The sequence below is a fragment of the Nycticebus coucang genome, chromosome 4, assembly GCF_027406575.1.
Source record: "Nycticebus coucang isolate mNycCou1 chromosome 4, mNycCou1.pri, whole genome shotgun sequence".
Classification (NCBI taxonomy): Eukaryota; Metazoa; Chordata; class Mammalia; order Primates; family Lorisidae; genus Nycticebus; species Nycticebus coucang.
Genome location: NC_069783.1, coordinates 138786753 through 138808371, shown reverse-complemented (window position 1 = coordinate 138808371; position 21619 = coordinate 138786753). Strand labels below are relative to the sequence as shown.

Genomic DNA, 21619 nt, shown 5'->3' with positions numbered 1-21619 from the left:
TAACTATGGTCTCTCTCCTCCTAACTATGTGTCTATGAACACACTCAGAGGCTTCTGGGAAACAGGTAAAAAATATCAGGCCAGCCCAGTCAAGTCATTGGTTCAAGGACAGGCTCTCTGCTTTAACACCTGGCAAATATGACCAACTGGCAGATTCTGTGGTGGTCCCAAAGCCACATGTCTTGCTTGCTGTTCTCTTTCCCCCTTTTCTTCATATATTCACCATTAATGGCATACCTTTTACTTAACAACATGGGGCAAGGAGATTCAAGTTGTTGAGCTTCTTAAAGCCTTTTGGCCATGAGGATTCCCTGCCCACGTCCCTCTTTAGGTCCTAGCCAGTTGCTATGTTGGATCCCCTGCAGCTCAGGTCTTCCTTCTCAGGGTCCCAACCCTACCTCACACTTTCCTGAGCCACCCTACCTCCCCTCCTGCTGTCATAGTCCCATTAACCTTCCCCAATTATCTTTCTTATACTTCTCATCATCTGAATTATTATTTTTTTTTTTTGAGACAGGGTCTCACTCTGTTGCCTGTGCAATAGTGCAGTGGTATCATCATAGCTCACTGCAACCTTCAATTCTTGGACTCGAAAGATCCTCTTGCCTCAGCCTCCCAAGTAGCTGAGACTACAGGTGGGGCCACCACACCTGGCTAATTTTTCTATTTTTTTGTAGAAATGGGGTCTTTTTTTTTTTTTTTTTTGAGACAGTCTTGTTATGTCGCCCTCGGTAGAGTGCCATGACATCACAGCTCACAGCAACCTCAAACTCTTGGGCTTAAGTGATTCTCTTGCCTCAACCTCCCAAGTAGCTGGGACTACAGGAGCCTGTCACAACGCCCAGCTATTTTTTGTTACAGTTGTCATTGTTGTTTAGCTGTCCCGGGCTGGGTTCGAACCTACCAGCCTGGGTGTATGTGGCTGGCGCCTTAACCACTGTGCTATGGGCACCGAGCCAGGGGTCTTTTTCTTGCTCAGCCGGGTGAACTCATCTTTAAATTGCCCATCTCTCACAGGGATGTCTGGTATATGGCTGCATCCCTAGGACCTGAAACTGCCTGACACACAAGTGGTGAATATTTTATAACAAATGGATGAATCCTGGCTGCTAAGTCTTCACTAGGAACATCCACCTGTCAATTCTAGTAGAACTGGTATAAACAAGTGGAAGAGAGGTCTCCTGGCTCCCACTCCCACACCAGATACTGAAGTATATAGACTGCACACTTCTGGGACCCAAAGATCCCCTCAGCTGAAAAACCAGACTCAGAGGAGCAGGCAGAGTAACGTACTAACATTTTTAATACAGTCTGATCAGATCAATTCACATCACAAGATCAACCTGGCTTGTTCACGTGTGACACAACTAAGGTACACAACCTCCTGATTCTTCCACCTTCCTGGTTCCCAACAGCAATGAAACCCTCTAACTCCCTGACCAGACTGGCATTTTTTTAAATTTTGCATAAAACTATTTCTTCCATAGACTTCAAACAATCAACTAGCCAAGTTAATTATGGTACATCTAAACAAAGTTTAATACTAACCCTAATGTGTGACTGCGGTTTACAAAGAGCTCTGTATCACCTGGGGTAGCTTTCAGTAGCAATTCACTACAACTGGTCCTAAAAAATAATAACAATAATAATAATAATTAGAGAATTAAAACCCAACAGCAAGTTGAATGGTTAAAATCACGTAAGAACTGGAATTTGGGGTTGGGGGTGTCCTCAATAGCTCAGCTCATCCTTGCAGCAAAATGCTAGCTAGACTCCTCCACGCAGGGCTTAGGAAGGTCTGGGGCCCTCCTGGCTGAAGGCCGAGTTCAGGGGGGCTCTTAGAGGACACTTACCCCATGGTCCATAGGATGCTGTAGGCTTCTGGCTTCCTTAAAAACAATTGGGCATCAACATTGTGTTAAGTGGGTAGAGACCCTACTGTGGTTTTCTTTTTTTTAGGCATATGGAGAAGAGGGGATGAGGAATCAGAAGTGAGAGGGGACCAAACTCACTGAGGTCCCAGAATGCCATGGGGTTTGGGTTTGGGATTGGAGTTACTAAGACTTGTGCAGCACCAGGAATTCCAGTTTCCACCCATGAGGGAAACTGGTACTGGTGTTGCCCTGGAGGCCTATGTAGTGTTTTCTGCCCTTGTCCCATTCAGGTCTCACTGATATTTCTGCAGAATATCAGATGAAAATCTATTTCTAAAGACCACTGGGGGAATGGATAGTGGAGAGGGAGTTAGGATGGGGTGAGGTATGGGGCGAGTTAAAAACGAATAAAAATCTCTTAGCTACAGAACCCAAAGACATCACTTCCTTCCGCATTCACAGCATTTCTCAGCAGTCCCCGATGGCTGTTTCCGTGGGGACACAGCATCTGCCTCACTTCCCCTCAGGCCCCATGGGCTGCTGGTCAACCTCAGGATCTACTAAAGATGATGCAAATGCCGACTGAACAATCTGAAACCCAAAGGACTCGAGGAGAGACATGTTCTGCTGGGGAGAGAAAGGTGAGCCAAGGGCAGGGCCCAGGTCCCCCAGGGGGCCCCCAAGGGCCCGGACATGCACCTTCTGGATATGTTTGTTCAAGTAAGACTTAGAGCGGAAGAAGCTGCCACATTCAGGGCATGGGTACTTCTTCTCCCCGTCAGATTCCATTTTGTTTTTAGGGACTGCCATGTCACAGGAGAAAGAGCCGTTGGCACTCTGCTTCTCTGGTGTCTTCAGGTCACTGGCATCCGAGAGGTCCCCATAGGAGTCGGAGCTTTCAATCGGATCCTGATGTGAGCACTTCTGGCCTTCTAAGAAAAAACAAAACATGGAGACATGAGGCCAGGCCTCGGAGATTTCCCCTCCTAGAGGGGTCATGAGGTGCCAGCTCACAGGCCTGTGGAAGGCAGCCGATGGCCAGCCATTGCCCTGGCTGACCACACCGAGGTTTGGCTGGTTAGTGTGGGAGCCAGGAGTGCCTACAAGGTGAGACAGCAGAGCCCTGGGGCTGCCAGCCTTCCCTGCTGTGGCCTCTTTATGCAGCTGCACATGTATTGCTCACCATCATCTCAGCCTGCTTCAAGGAACGAGTATAGAAAGGGGACCTCCTCTGCTTCTGCCCAAAACAAGTCAAAGACCCCAACTCCTGGGCGCTGTCTTGGGTGCCTCTGGGAGTAAAACAGCTATTCTGATGATGTCGAGTAGATGTATCGATGGCCTCATCTCCTGCACCAGACTAGCTACACCCTAGCAAGGCAGACAGACCAGAGCCATGAGGTCCTCAACCCCAGAAGACGCTACCAGGGGCTTAGACAGAAGCCAATTCTTTTCCTAATGCTGCAAATGCAAGCCTCACCCTTACTGCCTTCCTTCTACCAAAACTCTTCCAGGGCCAAGCAGCCAAAGCACAGAGATAAAAAGCAACTCTGAACAACTCAGTTGGCTGGGTGTCCCCAACCAGGGCCCAGAACAAGCTGGGCTAAGAGATGACCCGGACTGTTCTACCTTGTCCCGTCACACTGGAGTCCTCTACCAATCAGCAGTTTCCTTCCTGGGTCCAGAGAGCCATGCCGGGAAGGGAGGTCTGTGATGGGAGCGCGGAGCATGCCATCTTCGTCATCTCTACTATCTGCCAAGCTCCAGGCCTCATCCCCGAGGCGACAACAACATGACACACCACAGAACAACCTGAACCAACAAGTGAAGGTGGGCCCAGGGAGCTGTCCACAAACCAAGTCTGAGTCAGAGGTAACTCACTTACTCCCATGCAGCTCACAAACAGCAGTCAGAGGCCCTCCAGAAAGGGCTGCTCACAGCAACCAACCACCCCTATCACAGGAGGAGTGAGCCGTTGGCTCCCACTGGCCCACACGGTCGAAAGAAGAGAAAGCATTCAGCCCCAGCTCCACGCTGTCCTACAAAGCTACAGCAATGGACAGGCCCACAGTGACTCATCATGCAGGGTTCCTCTTCCGCCCTGGGCCCGGGGCATCCTGCAGGGCTCCAAACGGTGGGGGTTGGCCAGGAAGGGAGGAGAGCTGGGGAAGAGGAGGCGGGGGCAGGACCTTGGCAGTGCCCTAAAGTCTTACTGCCCTATAGTGAGATACCCACTGTGACTTTTATGCTGGACACCACTGCCACTCAGATCTCTGAGCCTCCTCAAGGCAGCCAGAAAGCTGGCCGCCTTCCCGCCTCCCCACACCCGGCCCAGCGCCCCCACAACACAGTCTGCGCAGAGAAGCAAAGTGCAGAGCAAGGGGTCGCTTGCCTTTGTTGCCATAGGTCCTGGTGCAGTGGAACGCTGCTCCCCCATTCGGGATGGGCTCCTGGTGCCTGGAGACCTGGGGAAGGGGAACACCGTGGTGGGTTTTAACATGGACCTTTAAGTAGGAGGCAGAGGAGAAACCTAAACAAGACAAAAGGAGATGAGATCCCGCGGCCAACAAAAGATACCTCTCTCCTTCCCCCATGCCTCTCCTCTGGCCGCTCTGGCTAGCACTCCCAGGTCAGCTGCACCTAGAAGGGGCCCCCTCCTTGGCTTAAAAACAGCTGCATCCACGGCCAATGCACCAGCAAGAAAAAACAAAACAAAACAAAAAAACAGCTGCAACCACGTGAGCCATGTGGCTCTGGATGGAGGGTGGCACTGTCCACGAATCAGCTTCTCTGCAAAGCCCAGTCTGCAAGGCAGTGGTGAGGGGCCTCGGCCAGCCACCTGGTGGGATGACCTAAGATCCTGCTCCTGCTAGGTAGGGCCAGAGGCCAACTGTTGTGCCTTAGTAACTTGTAGTTTGAATCTATGTCCTGCAGCCCCAAGTCAGCTGTAGGGACCATGGTTAAAAATATGGTTAGTGGGGCTCCAGGATAGCAACAGGATTCCAGCCAGCAGAATGCCTGCTTAGCATCTGTAAACAAAAGCAAACTGGACGACAGAATACAGATCGGATCAAAAAGGAATGCCTCCAGGGATCCCCCTTGTACCTGTTAGGATATGTTCCATTTTGTTAACTTTTCTACCTTCAGCATAACTGGATTTAGTAACTGTTTAGACCTTTTGAAGAACAACAACAAAAATATGATGTCATGTCAAAAGGGCATGGTCAACCCTTATTCATGGTGGTCCTTTTGGTTTGATTTTGGAACTTCCACCAGGTTCACGTACAGAGGAAGAACAGGAGTGATCTCCATTTGTGTTTATCTTGGGAGAAGGGGCAATCCAGCCGTCTTGGAGTTGCTCCAGCCCACTCCCCACACGCATCAATCAGTTTGAGCCACAGAGTATCTCAGATTAGGAAGAGCAGATCTCAGGCCACTTCCACAGCAGCCAAAAGTCGAAGGATATAAAATCAGGTGGCCCAATAAAAGGATCTTGACTCGAATTTCACAGGAAGGAGGTATGCCATTGAACTTCACGGAGGTCAAGGATCAGGAAGCAGAAACTGAAGCTTTTTAGGATAAGGCCCACTTGAGGCTCCAGTGCCCCAGTGGCATCCCTTAAATTCATTCCAGATATGGTTGACAAACTATCAGGTATTTTTACTTCCTTTTAAAATTACATAGTCATAGCATAATAGTGTGATCCACTGCTAACAGTCAGAGACTGGAGAGTATTGTGTAATGTCTGCATGAGACTTGTTTTAAAAAGCCTGAATTAGCATGGCATTTTGAATGCTGCTGGACCTAATAAAGGTTCACCTTTAGCAGGCACTGATGGTGTGCCAGGGCCCAGCGCACAGCATGTACCACTCCACAGAATCCCCTCCCAACTCCCTACATCCTATGAATTACTATGCCCATTTTACAGATGAAGAAACAAAAGCCTGGGTGAGTTTAAGTAACACACGGACAACTACTAAGTGATAGAGCCTAAACTCTGACCCCAGGATCACATGCCACCAAAACTTGGCCCTTAACCATTGGGCTGATTCTTTGATGGTTCCTGGGGAACATCCCTGGGACTTGGCAATAGGTTCCATTATCACCATTAACATTCATGTATTTCTCTGCCATATTGATGAGTTGGAATGGCAGCTGCTGATAAGAGAACTCGCCAATGGGGAGCTTATTTAAGAAATACTCTCCCGCTAACAGCAATAGTTGGTGGTTCTCCTTTGAGCCAGGCACCGCCCCAATAGTTGGTGGTTCTCAAGGGAAATGTGCAATCAGGCAAATTTTCCTTCCTTTCCCAACATAGCTACTTCAAAGTTCTATGCTGGTGTCCTGACCTGCCTGGTATATAGTGAGCTGTCCAGCACTGTGACCAAAGCGGTCGGCTTAAGGCCTATCACTAGAGGACAGACTGGCTTTAAGAGGGTCACATGCAAACAGTCCTAAAAGGGAAGCTGAAGTCAGGAATGAGTAGATGAGGCTAATGGAAATAGGCTCTTGGCCACTTGGGTTGGCACTGTGAAACCAAGCTGAACCAGGAGATGTTGGTCCCTGGCAACCACCATAAGATAGCAGAATTTTCTGGTAATATAATGATGCTTTATTTATATATGTATGTTTTTGTTTTGTTTTTTTTTTAAATAGAGTCTCACTTTGTCACCCTTGGCAGAATACTGTAGTGTCATGGCTCACAGCAACCTCAAACTCTTGGGCTCAAACAGTTCTCTTGTCTCAGCCTCCCAGGTAGCTGTGACTATAGGTGCCTGCCACAACACCCGGCTATTTTTACAGACAAGGTCTCGCTCTGGCTCAGGCTGGTCAGGCAATCCACCCACCTCAACCTCCCAGTTGTGAGAGCCACCACGCCCAGCAGTTTTTCTATTTTTAGTAGATACGGAGTCTCGCTCTTGCTCATGCTGGTTTCGAACTCATGAGTTCAGGCAATCCACCCACCTTGGCCTCACAGAGTGCTAGGATTACTAGCATGAGCCACCGTGCCCAGATTATGCCACTTTAGAAGGAACTATTTTCTTTTGGTTTTTAATCCCTTTGAGACCTCTAAAGTCATATGAAGCCTTCCCTGTGGTCTACTAGAGCAGGTCCACTGTGATCAAAGGGGATGGGAAAGGAAGAGGAGAGCACCAGGAATTACTATATTCACTTCTTGTAGTGAGAGCTATGCCGGGGGAATACAGCAGATGCTCAATACAAACGTGCTGAGTTTTCCTGAAAAACAGTCTGAGAAACTGTTGCGTCCTCTTGACTTTACCCAGCTGCAGACTACACTATCTATAGCAAAACCACATGGCAGGGTGGTAGGAGTGGATCCACAGCTGCCACTTAAAGCCCAGAATTGAAACACAGAACAACTCAGCAGCCAAGTGTTGGGATGAAACAGAAGCTGAGCTTCTGAGGAGAACACATCTTTGAAGCCAGACACATTTAGCAGGAATGCTAAACTTACCCGCCGTTTACCACTGATTAACCGAATACCCAAGAGGCAGCTTGATCCAGGCATCCACGCAATGGAGATGCTGGGCACACATTTGATTGCCACTATAACCAACAAGCCACCCTCCCTCTCACTCCAGAGAGGACGAGTTTATTAGCAAAAGGCCACTGTGCTCCACTGTGCTTGTTGCACCTGCAATCTGCATTCCAGAAGCAAACCGTCCTTTGACAGGTTCCATATCCATACAGGGGTTGGGAACTACTTTCTTGACGTCCAAACCCTGGAGGGCCCGTTCCCAGCTGCACTGTGTTAGAGGTGGACTACCAGTTAGTTTTATGTCAGTGCAGCAGGCTGTCTGGATCTACCCACCTGTGCACTCACGTCTGACCAGGAAGAAGGCTTCCTCTACCTTTTAAAAAATGATGTTTGAGTCCAAATGTCTTTGTCAAAGACAGACTCCTGATAAGCTATCCTTCTTCCCTATACCAACACATATGCATATCTAGAAAGACCCTGCTACAGAATTTTTTTCCCCTTTGAGATGGAGTCTCACTTTGTTGCCCTCGGTAGAGTGTCATGGTGTCATATCTCACAGCAACCTCAAACTCCTGGGTTCAAGTGATTCTCTTACTTCAGCCTCCCAAGTAGCTGAGACTACACACATCCTCCACAATGCCCAGCTATTTTTAGAAATGAGGTCTCGCTCTGGCTTAGGCTGGTCTTGAACTCCTGAGCTCAAGCAATCCACCTGCCTGGCCTCCCAGAGTGCTGGGATTACAGGCATGAGCCACTGCGCCTGGCCTCAGAAATTAAAAAAAAATAAAATCATGGTGATTCCTTTTCTCCTTTCCACTGTTCAACTCAACGGATTTCCTCACTTCAAAAATGAGGGAACAAGCTTTTCTAGCTATAATACTCTCCACAATTTAACTCCCTCTACTGCTAATGATCTTCCTCTACAAATGGCATCCTACATATCCCTATATGTTTCTAGGACAAAAACAGGGTCGTCTGTCTCATTACCTTGCATTTGACTCAAACGTGGGGCTAAAGCAGTCAGGGTGCCTCCCCTCTTTCCCATTCTTCACAGCCAGGAGTTGTTTTTGTGACAAAGACTGAAAAAGGCAGCTCTATAGGTAGAGTGGTTGACTGTTTAAGAATTGTTGGGACAAAAGGATGTCAGAGGGCACCTGGAAGTTCACTTGAATCAAGCTTAACCATTCCAACCAGCTGGCTAACGTTTAGCCTTTGCTGGAACCCTTGCAAAGATAAGAACATTCATTTATTCATGCAACTCCTGTATGCGTAGTCTTGGTGGCCAATGTCTCAATGTCTTTGGTGCCCAGAAGGAACTTTATCCGGTTCCTTTTTTTTTTTGACCTCTTCCTATTTCTGCTGAAGGAATGAGTCCAGAGGTAGAATCCTGCTCCTTCTTGCAGATAAAAGCTGCAATCATTTCCTCTTCCTTCTGAATACCCAGCATGGGTTGGACCAGCACCTTTGTTGTCTTCCTGAAGGTACAGGGACTCCCCGCTGTGACTCTGGGACCCAAAGATGTTTGGCCAGTGATCTAGAGCTAGTCTTGGCTTATCTGAGAAAAAATGAACTTTGGGGTTACTCTCTGGATCCTCCATCCCAGGCATGTAGCCCACGGCTGTTGTCCAAGTCCTCTTTACCAGCCCTTAGTAAAGAAATCCTGACACACAATAGTAGTTGGCTTTGCCACATCAGATGCCTCCTAACTGGGCCAACTTTCCCGCTGTCCCTGCTATTCTCAGTTCTTTCCTCCTGAGCTGGGCTCCCCACTGCTATGGCCCTGGGTCTCCTGTCGTTGTGCTACTCTGCCACCTCAGCTGTGCTTTCTCAGCTTTATCATTAGTGTCCTTCTCCAGTCTCACTGGTGTTCAGCCTCTGGCTTCTGACCCCGGTTCTCAAACTGGGGAATTTCAACATTGAAAATTTGACAAGATGACTGCTAACGGCGTGTCACAGCAGGTGTTGAGTTATTGGGGGGCGCTGCCAGAAAGCCAGATTAGGATGAAGCAAGACAAGAAACCATCTTTTTCTAAGGCTTGGGCAAGACTGTCAGCCACAGCCTGGTCATTCTCCCTGCACACACAAACCCACAGCTTGCTATCTGGGGGAAGCTCCTGCAAGAAATGGGCTCTACTGCCATGTCAGAAAATAGAACAGATAGCTTAAAAGGCTTTACTTACTACGTCCTCACTCTAGTGGTTCAAATACCCAGTTGCCTTCAAGGCAAACCCCAGGTGTGATGTCCCAGGGAGGGACCCAGTTCCAGGACACCAAGAACATCCAGTTACTCAGCAATCTCCCTCCACCAGAGGCCTCAGGGCACACAGATTCAGCATAGGCACTCAACAATTCCAGGCAAGGCCTACAGGGGTGCTGTGCCTCCTCCAAATCAAAATCTTAGCAAGTGATGTTTTAAAGTGTAAGGAGGGGGCTCCCGAGTGTGCAGCTCCTCGTGGGTCCAGAGACTTTCACCTACCTTGTCTTTTGGGATCCTCACAACAATCCCATGAGGTGTTCTTAACTCCATTTGAGAGATAAAGAAACTGAAACTTAGAGAGGGGAAGGGAGAACTCAAGGCTATAATGAGGGGTCAGGACTAAAACTTGGGTCCCTTGACTGCCAGTTCAGGAAATCAACCCATTAAGTCAACCCCAGACTTCCAGACGCATGGAGACAAGAGTACCCAGGAGCTAAGGCATCCCAACAATATCCCCACCTGGCCAAAGCAAGCGCACCTCGCAGAAGCATCCTCACAGCTGCCCCGAAAACCTTCAGCACAGATACCCCGTAAGCCTCCTCAAGGCCACTGTGCTTACAAAATACAAACCCCACCATTTCCAGCAGCCAGCAGAACCTCAGAGACAGGCCTCACTCCATCAAACATGGCACTACTGCCACAGAGTCAGACACCACCTAGGCCCACCTTGTCTTCAACCATGCTGCTCCGCTCAGAGGACCTTCCATTTTCCTCTCTCATCAAGGTCACAATCTACCTGAGTTTGGGCTCTCCTGACCATTTACACCGCAAAGCTTCTGCCCCTTGTTTATCTCCAGACTCGACCTCCTTCCCTAGCTGCTGAATTTCCTACACCGGTAAATCAGCCAGCAAATGCTCTTAAGCAAAACCCTTTTTTTTCTCCCACTTTGGGACCTAATGACTCTTCCATTAATCTCAGTAGTTCAGTGATATCTGCAAAATGCATCCATCCTCCCGCCTGAGCAGCAGGTGAGTGATGGGCCCAAGCTGGGGAATAACCTCTGTCCTTCTGTTCCCACTTGCTGTCTCCTGGGACCTCCCATTCTAATCACTCCAAATTTCTTGGGAGTGATTTCTTAGCTGGGTGATAAAGGTGGTTATTGTTCAGTGGGAAGGGAGGGCTGTGCAAAGAGTGGAGTGTGAGGCTCAGGTCCATCCTCTGGAAGTGAGGAAACAGTGGGCAGATTACCTCGGTTACAGATACTGCAGAAGTTGCTGGGCCCCTCACTGTGCTTCTTCAGATGGTCTGCCATATACGCTGCCCTCAAGTACTTCCCACACACTTGGCAGGGCACTTTGTCTTCATGACAAGCCAGGTGGGAGCGCAGACGGTCTCGGGTGGCAAAAGAAGCATTGCAGGTCTGAGGGCGGAAAGGAAGAGGGGATGAGGTGAACTCCAGAATTCCACACCTGATTCCCCACCAAATGCACTATGAAGCAAAAACAGTTTCTGGCCATCACATGGACCCCCTTTACAAAGGGAGCTTTAGAGTGTGGCTCAGGCTTTCTACCCAGATTGCCAAGTAGCTGCTCTTGTTTTCCATGATGCTCCTCACAGGACAGCAGAGTTGGCACCACTGATTTTAAATGGCTTCACGCCCAGGACACGGCAAGCTAAGTTCTACACTCCTCTACAAAACCAAGAGTTAGACATCTGTTCATTCTTAAAAAGTAAGAAATGACTTCAGGCGCATTGGCTGTAAGTGGATTTACAGATAAGTTATTGGCAAATAAACCAGTCTTTCTGTTTTCCATCCCTGGGTTTCCCCTAGTTGCTTTATACAAAGAATTTATTTTTATTTAAAAGTGACATTAGTCTTGGCCACAGGGAAATGGAAAGAAAAGGCAGGACAAAGCACAGAGACAATTCTTCACAATATTTTTGTGAATTTGAATTGAAAAAGCAGCCCCTAAATGATAGTGTCAGTTCTGCTAATGTGAGAATTGGCAGAGAGAACAAGGGCCAGAGGCTTTGAGAGAATTTGTGAAATGTTAAATTGGGGAGAAGCTGGTAACAACAGGATGATGACGCTACCTTGCACTCCTTCTGTGCCAGGCAGGCACCACGCTTAGCCTCTTGGAGGCATCTGTCTCATGCAGTCCCTCCTTATAGCAGCCCTTTCAGGGAGGTCTTGTTATCACCCTCCAAGAGAGTTGGAAAGTTGTGGTGTGGGCTGAGCACCACCTCATGGCCGGGTCCCAAGGTCAGACAATTCAGGAGCCAAAGGCCAGCATCAGCACCCTAGGAAGGAGGCCCCAGGCCACTGGGCATTTCCTATACCCGAAGAACCAACTAATGCTGTATCAGTCATTGATCTCCTACAACATCCCTCCCTCAGCTGGGGCTTGCAAAGGCAACTTCAGCCTTGGTGGTGGTTGGGGGGTTGTCACGGAATGTTGGAAACCCTGAGAAGAGTCGAATCTGTTGGCTTTCAAGCTATTTTGGTTCCATGATTCAGGGGTCCTAGTCAATTTTGACTCAATTCTTTTCTCTGTGAGTGGGTGTTTACCGTTTCAGAACTGTACAAGAAAGCAACATTCTTTTTCTTTTTTTAGAGACAGAGTCTCACTTTATGGCCCTTGGTAGAGTGCCATAGCATCACAGCTCACAGCAACCTCCAACTCCTGGGCTTAAGCGATTCTCTTGCCTCAGCCTCCCGAGTAGCTGGGACTATAGGCGCCCGCCACAACGCCCGGCTATTTTTAGGTTGCAGTTTGGCCCGAGCTGGGTTCGAATCCGCCACCCTTGGTATGTGGGGCTGGCGCCCTACCCACTGAGCCACAGGCGCTGCCCATCAACATTCATCTTTAAGTGTGGTACCTATCAAACGTTAACTTTGTGTAAGCATGGAGCTGCCCCTGCCTTCTCTCTTTAGCAGAAGCATACCCTGAGAACCTGAGGTAAGTGTCGGGATACTGTTGCCACATACAAATGTTTATCTGTCTCCTCCCTGTACCATCCAAAGCAGCAGCAAACACAGACAATGCTGCCTTATCAGAAGATGCCACTGTCTGCTACTCTAACCCCAAATATCTGTGTGTTAGCACAGCCACACCTTGCTTTTCTCAGTCATTGTCTTTTGAAATAAACATTACAAATTTGAACAGATATATTTGGTTTATTTGATGACAAATGAGGAAGCCAACTTTAGAAAGCAAACTTGCCTAAAGCACAAGACTCGGCTACTAGAGAAAGCCAAGTACTCCCTTGCCACAGCCAGGCCAGTACTCTACCAAGCCTCCCAGCCACCCCAAGCTGTCCTCACCTTTCCCAGTTTATAGCTGAGCCAGCTGAGGCCCTGAGAGGTGAAGGGACAGCAGGAATGGGAACCAGCATCCACACCTACACTCTTAACATCTCCACATTCAGCAGAGGCAGCTTCTGGTGAATGGAAGGCACTGCTGCTTTTTTTTTTTTTTGTAGAGACAGAGTCTCACTTTATGGCCCTCAGTAGAGTGCCGTGGCATCACAGCTCACAGCAACCTCCAACTCCTGGGCTTAAGCGATTCTCTTGCCTCAGCCTCCCGAGTAGCTGGGACTACAGGCGCCCGCCACAACGCCCGGCTATTTTTTGGTTGCAGTTTGGCTGGGGCCGGGTTTGAACCCACCACCCTCGGTATATGGGGCAGGCGCCTTACCGACTGAGCCACAGGCGCAGCCCTGGCACTGCTGTTTTTTTTTTTTTTTTTTTTTTGGTAGAGACAGAGTCTCACTGTGCCGCCCTGGGGTAGAGTGCCATGGCGTCACACGGCTCACAGCAACCTCCAACTCTTGGGCTTACGCGATTCTCTTGCCTCAGCCTCCCGAGCAGCTGGGACTACAGGCGCCCGCCACAACGCCCGGCTATTTTGTTGTTGTTGTTGCAGTTTGGCCGGGGGCTGGGTTTGAACCCGCCACCCTCGGCATATGGGGCCGGCGCCCTACTCACTGAGCCACAGGCACCGCCCGGCACTGCTGTTTTTAACACAGTGTACTGTACTTGGCAACCAGGACTCCCTTAATAAAGAAAGGTGAAAGGATTTGTGCAGGGAAATCCCACTACTTAATGGGAAAGCATCATGGATGCTTGCACTCACGGCCACAGATGAGCCCCACCTCAGTCAGGGATCTCAAGACCCAATGGTAGGTCATCATGGGAGAAAAAAACTCAGAATCTTCTACCCTAATCTACCAACCTGTAAACCAGACCAAGGGCCGATATAAAAACTCTCAGGACAGAGAGGGCACCTATCAACTTATCCAAGGACAAGAGCTTGCTGGATTTCCCAGGCAGTGACCTGAAGACCAACCACCCCTCCAATGGTGAGAGGGAGCATGTTCTAAGGCTCAAAACTCAAAGGAACCAACACGGACCAGGTGTAAGAAAACGGGGCTGAAAACACATTCAAGAGCCTGTCTTCTCTGGCCCCTGGGAGACGGTGCCTGGAGGGATATGAAAGAGATGCCTTGTTTCTCTTGCCAACCTTCTTTTGGGATCTGTCCTCTAAAGGTTTTGCTACCCAAAGATGATGGACAGCCAAACCTCAATTATCCACAAGTGGATTATCCATTTGGGGATTAGCTAGGCAAAATTAAAATCCCAGACTGGGCAGTCTTCCCCCACCCCATCCTCCATTGATTATCTCTCAAGGAATGAAAGCTAACTTTAGCCTAAGCAAACATAATTAGGAATGGAAATCTGCTGCTGGGGGGAAAAACTCAAAACACAACAAAAGCTCTCACTGTGTTTTTAAAAAAAAAGCCAAGCTGAAGTGATTGTTGGCTTCTCTGTGGCAGGACTGACCCTCGGTGGCTAGAGTCCCCAGGTTTTCTGGGGGAAATTGTGAAAATGTACAATTCCAAGTCTAGAACTGCCAGGAGTTCAGACAACACAGAACATGAAAGAACCTGGTCACATGAGCCAGAGAAGTGGTTGAGAGACAGATTTCAAAGAAGGGGACATCCAGAACCTCCATGCTGGGGCCACTAAAGAGAAAAGCACTCTGTCTTGAAGACAGGGAAAAGACAGAGGGACTGTGAGGAAAGAGACCATATCAGAGGCAGGAGGCTGTTTGCCCCCAGTGCTCAGAATGGCTGCCCTGCCCACAGCTCTATTTGCTGCTGTTAGTAGACACATCTGCCAGGTCCTGGTTCAGCCACCCTGGGCTTGGGTCCTCCCCTGTTCCCTACCAGTCAACGCTGAGCCCCAATCATGCTCCCTTCCCTCCCTAACCAGGTTTCCCCCTACCAGATTTCTAAAACTTTTCTTGCAAATGGGGCCCAAATAGGACCAAGGGTACCAATGCACACCCCCACCCTTGGTGGACTTTGAATTCTGGCAGCCTCATAGGGTATCTTGAGCACACTTCTTTCACAGCCCTTCAAGAGTCTAAGGGCAATGCATGAAGGTCTAGCTCCATAGGCTTTTTCAGCTCCCTTTCGGAGTGTGTGGCCACCTCATTTCATTCCTTCTCCAACCAGCCCTGGAGAAGTGGAGCCATTAGCAGCAAGGGAGGAGGCCCAACTGCTCTAGCCTCTCAGCTTCAGGCTGAACTTCACGTGAGGGAAACATCCCAGCCCAGTGAGTTCATGAATCCAGCAGTGCCTGGGACATCTGGGCCAGTAAAGGACACTCGTGCCAAGTCTCAAGGAGACTTATGTGTCACTGCCCATCCTGAGGCTTCCTGCCCCTACATCTGGCCAGCCTTTCTACTCAAGCCATGGCACCAGTTTCTATAAATGGCCCTTTTCATTCTGTGCAGCATCAGGGGACAAGAAGTATAGGCTGTACCCTGCTAGACAGGAGCTCCAGGGAACCAAATCCCAGAGAACATCTCTGATGCTTTCCATGCACCACACTATGCTAGTGATCCCCCTGCTATTTAAACAAGCCCAGGTGCACCTGGCTGGCCAGCCCAGAGCAGGAGAGCCAGCATGTTTTCACCTGCTGGGTCCTCAGTAGGGAAATTCTGACCACAGGGTGGAGGTGGGGCCAGCAGGTCTGTGAGCATGTGTGTTGGGAGGGGCAGGGCAGAAGCCAGCTCTTATACACCAAGGGACAATGATGTCAGTGTTATGACACAGACCAAGGACAAAACACACAAAGCCTCAAATGTTAGAATGAAAACTTTTTATCATCACTTCTCTGTTCTCCCCGCGAAGCCTGCGGGGGGCTAAAGGGCACGCTAGTGGGATTCGAGGGAGGTCTACATCTGCTTTACCAGCCCCCAAAGCCATATCCTGGGGTGACCCAATATAAAGCTACTGATTAGTTTAGTTCCTGAGCAGACCTGCTAATAAACCTCAAAAACACCAACATCTACTTCACTAGCCAAAGACGAAAGCAGGACCCATTTGAGTGGGAAGGGAAGAGGGCAGCACGGGTTGACACTAGCTGGAGTTGTCCCCAAGTCTTCTCTGAAGGCAGATTCACTCCCAGAGTGGGGAGCGGGGTGGCCAGGCCCCATTTGAGAAACCCCATGCCTATGGGAAGTGACACCAAGGGAGGGGAAGCAGATGAGCTGGTGGCTTAATTCCCAGGGAAAGCACCAACCTCCAAAATTATCCAGGCAAGGACAGACGCCCAGGGGTACCATCTGTTAAAGGGGGAAGGGGAAGGCAAGAGAGCCCAGAAAGAAACTTGGAGGCTGTAGGGGAGACCAAGGAAAGTGTTCCTTGCTACCCCCATTTGAGGGCCCTGAGCTGGGAAAGACTCAAAGTCACCCAGGGAGGAGCTGGGTGTGGTGGGCAGGAACCACCTTGTTGGCCTCTCCCAACAACAGGGGTCTCAGGCCAACTACCCTCCACCATAAACTCTCTCCAGGGAGGCCCAGGTTAGCCCACAGGCCACTGGGTAAAGGCCCTGCTGCCCTCTGGGGCGGTCCAGCCCTGCCTCAGATATCCTGGTGGGGCCGGGCAGAACAAAGCGTTGCTGGAGTGTGCTGGGCCCAGGTTTTCAAGGGCTGGGAATGATTTTTTTAGAGAAAGGGAAAAGGCGGTGTCAGGAACCGAATGGGACGACCTCCACAAAGCAGGCTGGGCAAAGTCCCATGATGGCAGGTCGCTAGGAAGAGGTTCCAGGGGCGGCAGGCCGCTGCTGCTCCCAACCCACACCTGGAAAAAGGGCAGAGAGTGCAGGTTACCCTCCCAGGCCACCGGGCATGCCCCCACTGCCCTCTGGGCTGCTCCTACTCTGCCTGGGCTGCTCAGCACACTACCTAGGAGAGTCAGAATGTGCTCTGTGATGAGAGAATCAGAGACAGAGAGAAGGCAGCAAGGCAAAGATAGATCCCAGCAGGCCCACCCTGGGTCACCCTCCTCCAGGGAGGCCGCTTAACACAGGTCTCTGAATACTATCCATGCCTGGCCCCTGGGGGCTCTCTGCCCTCCTACAGCACATCCATCCCTCCTTACACATCTCCCTGAACCCACACCTCCCTTGCCACCAATAGGATCAGGAGAAGCAGGTTATTCTACCAGAGGTAGCAGTGAATACCCCACAACCATGCCTTGCCCTCAGTTGGCAGGATTTTGGCATAAGAGAGGAGAGATTTCAAGAGAAGACAAGAGACGCGTTCTCTATCCACACAGGAATGCTCCGTGGCCAGGAGAGAACACTCGAATTTTCTGGTGCCAACAGGGCTCCCAGACATTGTTCAAACAGACAAACCAAGGGTGAGATCTGTTCCAGCCTTCCCTACCTGCTACTATGCAGAGAGCTCAAGAGAAGAGGAGACCACCTTGCTCTCCAGTTCTCCAGAAACCCTGCCTCAGGACTGGTTCAGGTGCCAGTGTTGAAAGATGAGACTACCCGCTCCCTACCTCCTGCCTCGTGTCCTAAGCTGAGGGGACCCAGGAGGAGCTTCTACTTGCGTCAGACAAGGGGAAAAAGTTGTTGGCTGGACCACCAAGAGTCCTTTGAAAAATGCTTCAGTCTCTACAAATTGCTGGAAATCAGCAGCAAGGCCCAGCAAGGTATCAGGTTCCCCAGCACAATATCTGTGTAATATGGGCCACCAACCAAGGAGCCGGCAAACACCAGGAGAGGAAAGCCAAGCAACAGAGTGAAGACGAAGACAGGGTGGGAACCAGGACCAAGCAACCAGGAAGGAGGGAACATCAGCTGTGGGGGAGGGGGACTGGGGTGAAGAACAAAGGAGAGCAGAGAGAGGGTGGAGGGACAGTGGGGAGGTGTGCAAAGCAGTGGTCAGTCAGCCGGACCCTGGCACACACATCAGCTTGCCCACAGCCACGGCTGTGAGAACAGCAGCATTCTCCTTCAGCCCATCTCTGCCCTGGCCTGGCCCCTACCTGACACTTGTGAGGCCGCTCAGAAGTGTGCACCTGCTTGATATGTCCATTCAGGTGATCAGGTCTGCAAAAGAGAAAAACCAAGAGGGACTTCAGAATAAGACATGGAGAGATGGGGTACAAACTTGGCCAGGTGCCCCTTACCCCCACCCCAGATACGCACACTCTGCTGGTGAGGACTGATTCCCTCTGCCCCACCCCAACATGACAAAGACCAAGTCCCTAGCTCTGGCTCCACAGGCCCAGGCCTTTCTGCCCTGGTTTTTTCTAGAGGGGGAAGGGAAGTGAGCATTTGTCTCTGATCTTATCTACCAACCCCCCTAAATCCCTCAACCAGAAACTCAATGATTCCTAGGACCAGAGGCAGTGGCTTTTGAATGAGACAGGGCTGCCTTAGTGCAGCCTTTCCGGGAGGGGTATGTGTGATTCATTGTCCAGACTAAAGCCCCTTAGAAACTGTGTATTCCCCTCCCCCAGCCTCTCCCGCCACAGCAGCCAATGAATGCCACCCGGATGGAATTCAGTCCCCAGAGGCCAGCCATGGAGCCTTAAGTCCCCAGCTGGGCTGGTAAGCCAGATGCCCGCCTGAGCAGGTGGGCAGGGGCTGCCTGGCTGCCTGACCGGTAAGACTGGTTCCTGGTTGGGGCCCCTCTGAGGGAGTTCTCCATCCCTGGGATCATGCACACAAGGTCCTCCTATCCATGTTTAAACCACCCTTTTATTCTGAATGGCCTCTAAGAGAAAAACAAAACAACCCTTAGTTCCCCAGACAAGACCACAGTTCCCCCTCAGGCTTACTAGAAAGTGAATCTAAAGAGATCCTGCCCTTTTCTCTCTATCCTGAGAATATAAAGGGGCTCTGTGGGTTCCATTAGGCTCTGGAGCTACCCCATCAGAGCAGATTAAAGATTTTGGTGTTAAGAAGCAGCTCTGGGTGCTCAACTCTGTGTCCTGTGATAACAGGTTCATGTGCGAGGCAAAGCTGAAGTCTACTGATCCAGAATCACCAATGCTCTGAGTTGGGGTATTTGGTGCCTCAGGAGTGTAAGGAGTCCCAGATGCACTTGTTCCAGCCCCTCCCTCAGCAACCATTCCATTCAAGCAGGGAAAGTTGCTGAAGGAGGCCAGGCTCCCGCCCCCAAAGGGGGCCCCACGCCTGGTGCCGGAAACACAAAGGGAGCCCAGGGAGAAGAATGGCAAGGCCTGGTGGCTCTGGCCTGAGAGATCCAGCCCCTTCCCACAGGCCCCAAGAAGAAAAGATAGTACAGCACGCCTAGTGTCAGAGAACATCTCTGAGCGAAGAAAGAGCAGTTCTTGAGTACACCATCCCCAAATCAGAGCCTTAAAAACACTCTTGCCAAAACCTGGTATGGCCCTAAAGGGCAAGTGATCCCTACAAGTCTCACACCCCCAGATCTTGGCAAGGGGCTACCTTGGGAGGCTGGACTAAGGCAGGTTGTGGTGGGGGAGTAGGGCGCCTTTCCTCACCTGGAGAAGCCTTTCCCACAGCTCTGGCAGATGTAGGGCTTGCCCACGGACCCATCATGGGACCTCACGTGGTAGGACATGCGGTCTTTTCTCTTGAACCGCAGCCCACACACAGGGCAGGAATAGGGCTTCTCCCCGGAGTGGGACAGCTTGTGCCGGTTGAGATGGTAAACATCACGAAAGATCTTGCCACAGATCTCACAGGCCACCTGTTTCCTGGTCCGGCTTCTCTTGCGGGGTCCATCGGGGTCTTCAGAGATGGGTAGCCCATTCTCACCCAGCCTCGGAGGAGGAAGGTCAATGTAGCCCAGCTGGAGACTAGTGACACCATGCTGAGCTTCGTGCTGCCGGAGCCGGTTAGCATCAGTGAACACCTTCCCACATAGACCACATGGGAGGATGCCTGCCTCCCTCAGGCCCCCTGGAGACCCAAACATTGAGTCCAGCAGGTTGGCCTTCCTTGGGCGGCCCCGGCCTCGCTTGCCAGTCAGGGGAGGGGCACTGGATGCCACATTGGGGAACGGGGAAGTCAGCAGTTGGGGGGACAAGGGGCCAGCCACCATGGGCAAGCGGTCCACCCCAGGTAAAACAGGCAGGGAAGCTTGGCCTGCAATGGCTGCACCAGCAGCCCGAGCCGCCTCCTCCTCCGGCTGCATGCTGCCCGCGATGCCATTGCTGTTGGCTGCCAAGGCTGCCCCGTTGGTCATGTCCAAAGGGAAGCCCAAGTCTGAGGTCCCAGGGGGACGAAAGAGCATGATGTCGGCCCGGGCAGGGGGCACCAGGATCTGCACGTTGGACTGTTTGATGACTTCTTGGCAGATCTCGATAACCGACCTCATCAGCAGGAACTTGGCGGCCGTCATGAGTTCAGGGAAGCTCTCCAGGCGCACCACGATGCGGGAAGTGTAAGCGAAGTCCAGAATGTCCCCGAACACCTTGGAGCTGATAGTGTGCATCTCTAGCTCCCGGCTGCCCCCGGCCCCGGCGCCCGGGGCTGCCGTTGCGCCCCCCACATCAGCCGGACCCCCGTCTGTAGCTCCTCCGTCGCCCAACTGGGCGCTGAATACTGACTCGAAGTACTCGCTGCAGGCGGCCAGCACCGCGCGGTGCGCTGGGAAGCTCTCGTCGCCCACCCGCAGGAGCACGTCGCAGAAGCGCCCGCCGTTTTTGCGCTGCTGGTTCAGGTTATGCAGCATCTCCGTGCTGTGTCTGCTCACCTGGTAGGTGTAGCAGCCCGACGGGCCGCAGGAAGCGTCGTTCACCCGCTCCATGGCCGCCGCCCCCTCCCACTAGCCGGGCCGCAGCACCTGCCCGCCCCCTCCCTTCCCCTAGGCAGCGAGAAGAGGGGCGCAGCAGAGGTGTCCACACTCCCCACACGTGCCGCCCGGGGCTCTTTAGTCTTGCAGGTGCGTCGAGCGCACACGCCCCCAGCCCAGATCCGACTGTCTAGACCGCGGGGTGCACCACCCCCCACATAGCCACCCCCACTCCCGCTGGATCGCGCGCTCCTCTCTTCTTTCTGCCCGCCCGCCTCCCCTTCTCGGTCTACCTTCCGGGGGGTAAGCCAGCGAAGAGGTGAGCCCCTCCTGCAAACGCGCCTGCCACCTCCCCTCCCGCCCGCCAGGCGGCGCCGGCGCGCAGCCAAGAGGGGCGCGCACACGCGGGAAGGAGGAGGAGGGGTCCGCCGCGCAGGCGCGCGCGCGCGCCGCGGCTTTTCCCGGGCCCGCTGGGGGCGCGCGCTGCGTCCCCTGCAAAGCGCGAGCCGGGGCGGGGGCGCCGGAGTGGAGGAGACAAAAGGCGAAGGCGGCGGCGGAGGGGCGCGCACGGGGGCGGCGGCGCGGGTCGAGTCTGGGAGCCGGCTGGCGGTGGCGGCGGCGGCGGCTGCTGGAGCGGGCGGGCGTTGACGGCAGCAGGATGGGCCCTTCCCCAGGCCGGGCGAAGGCGGCGGCGGAGCGGCGGCGCTGCGGCCCCGGGCTCCGTGTGTTTGGAGCGGAGGAAAGATGGCAGCGGCTGCACTTCCTCTTGCACTTTCACCCCTGGGGGGAGGAGAAGGAGGGGGCGATACCAACAACCCCCCCCTTGCTTGCAGGAAAAAAAAAAAAGAAACGGCGAGCTCGGCGTGGGGGGCCCCAGCGCCCCCGGCCCTGCACGTGCGCGCCCGGATCCCTAGTCCCGGCCGCCCAGCGTTGCAAACTTTCCACTTTCTTTGTGCC

General features: G+C 51.9%; 1 protein-coding gene and 1 pseudogene across 4 annotated transcripts; both read right to left on the bottom strand.

The window, feature by feature from the left end:
• LOC128584470 (transmembrane protein 126A-like) overlaps positions 1-1858 on the bottom strand; it is a 14018-nt pseudogene extending 12160 nt beyond the window's left edge.
• On the bottom strand, positions 1286-21619 carry PATZ1 (POZ/BTB and AT hook containing zinc finger 1). Of its 4 annotated transcripts, XM_053586902.1 has the most exons (5): positions 19407-21619; positions 17919-17982; positions 10818-10989; positions 4264-4401; positions 1286-2806 (listed from the first exon to the last, which is right to left on the bottom strand). In XM_053586902.1, the coding sequence occupies exons 1-5, from the start codon at positions 20675-20677 to the stop codon at positions 2388-2390; spliced, it is 2064 nt and encodes a 687-aa protein (XP_053442877.1). In that variant the 5' UTR covers positions 20678-21619; the 3' UTR covers positions 1286-2387. The 4 variants fall into 4 exon arrangements, with proteins under 4 accessions (XP_053442877.1, XP_053442874.1, XP_053442875.1 ...); XM_053586899.1 differs by lacking the exon at positions 4264-4401; XM_053586900.1 differs by lacking the exon at positions 1286-2806 and having other exon boundaries at positions 2817-4336.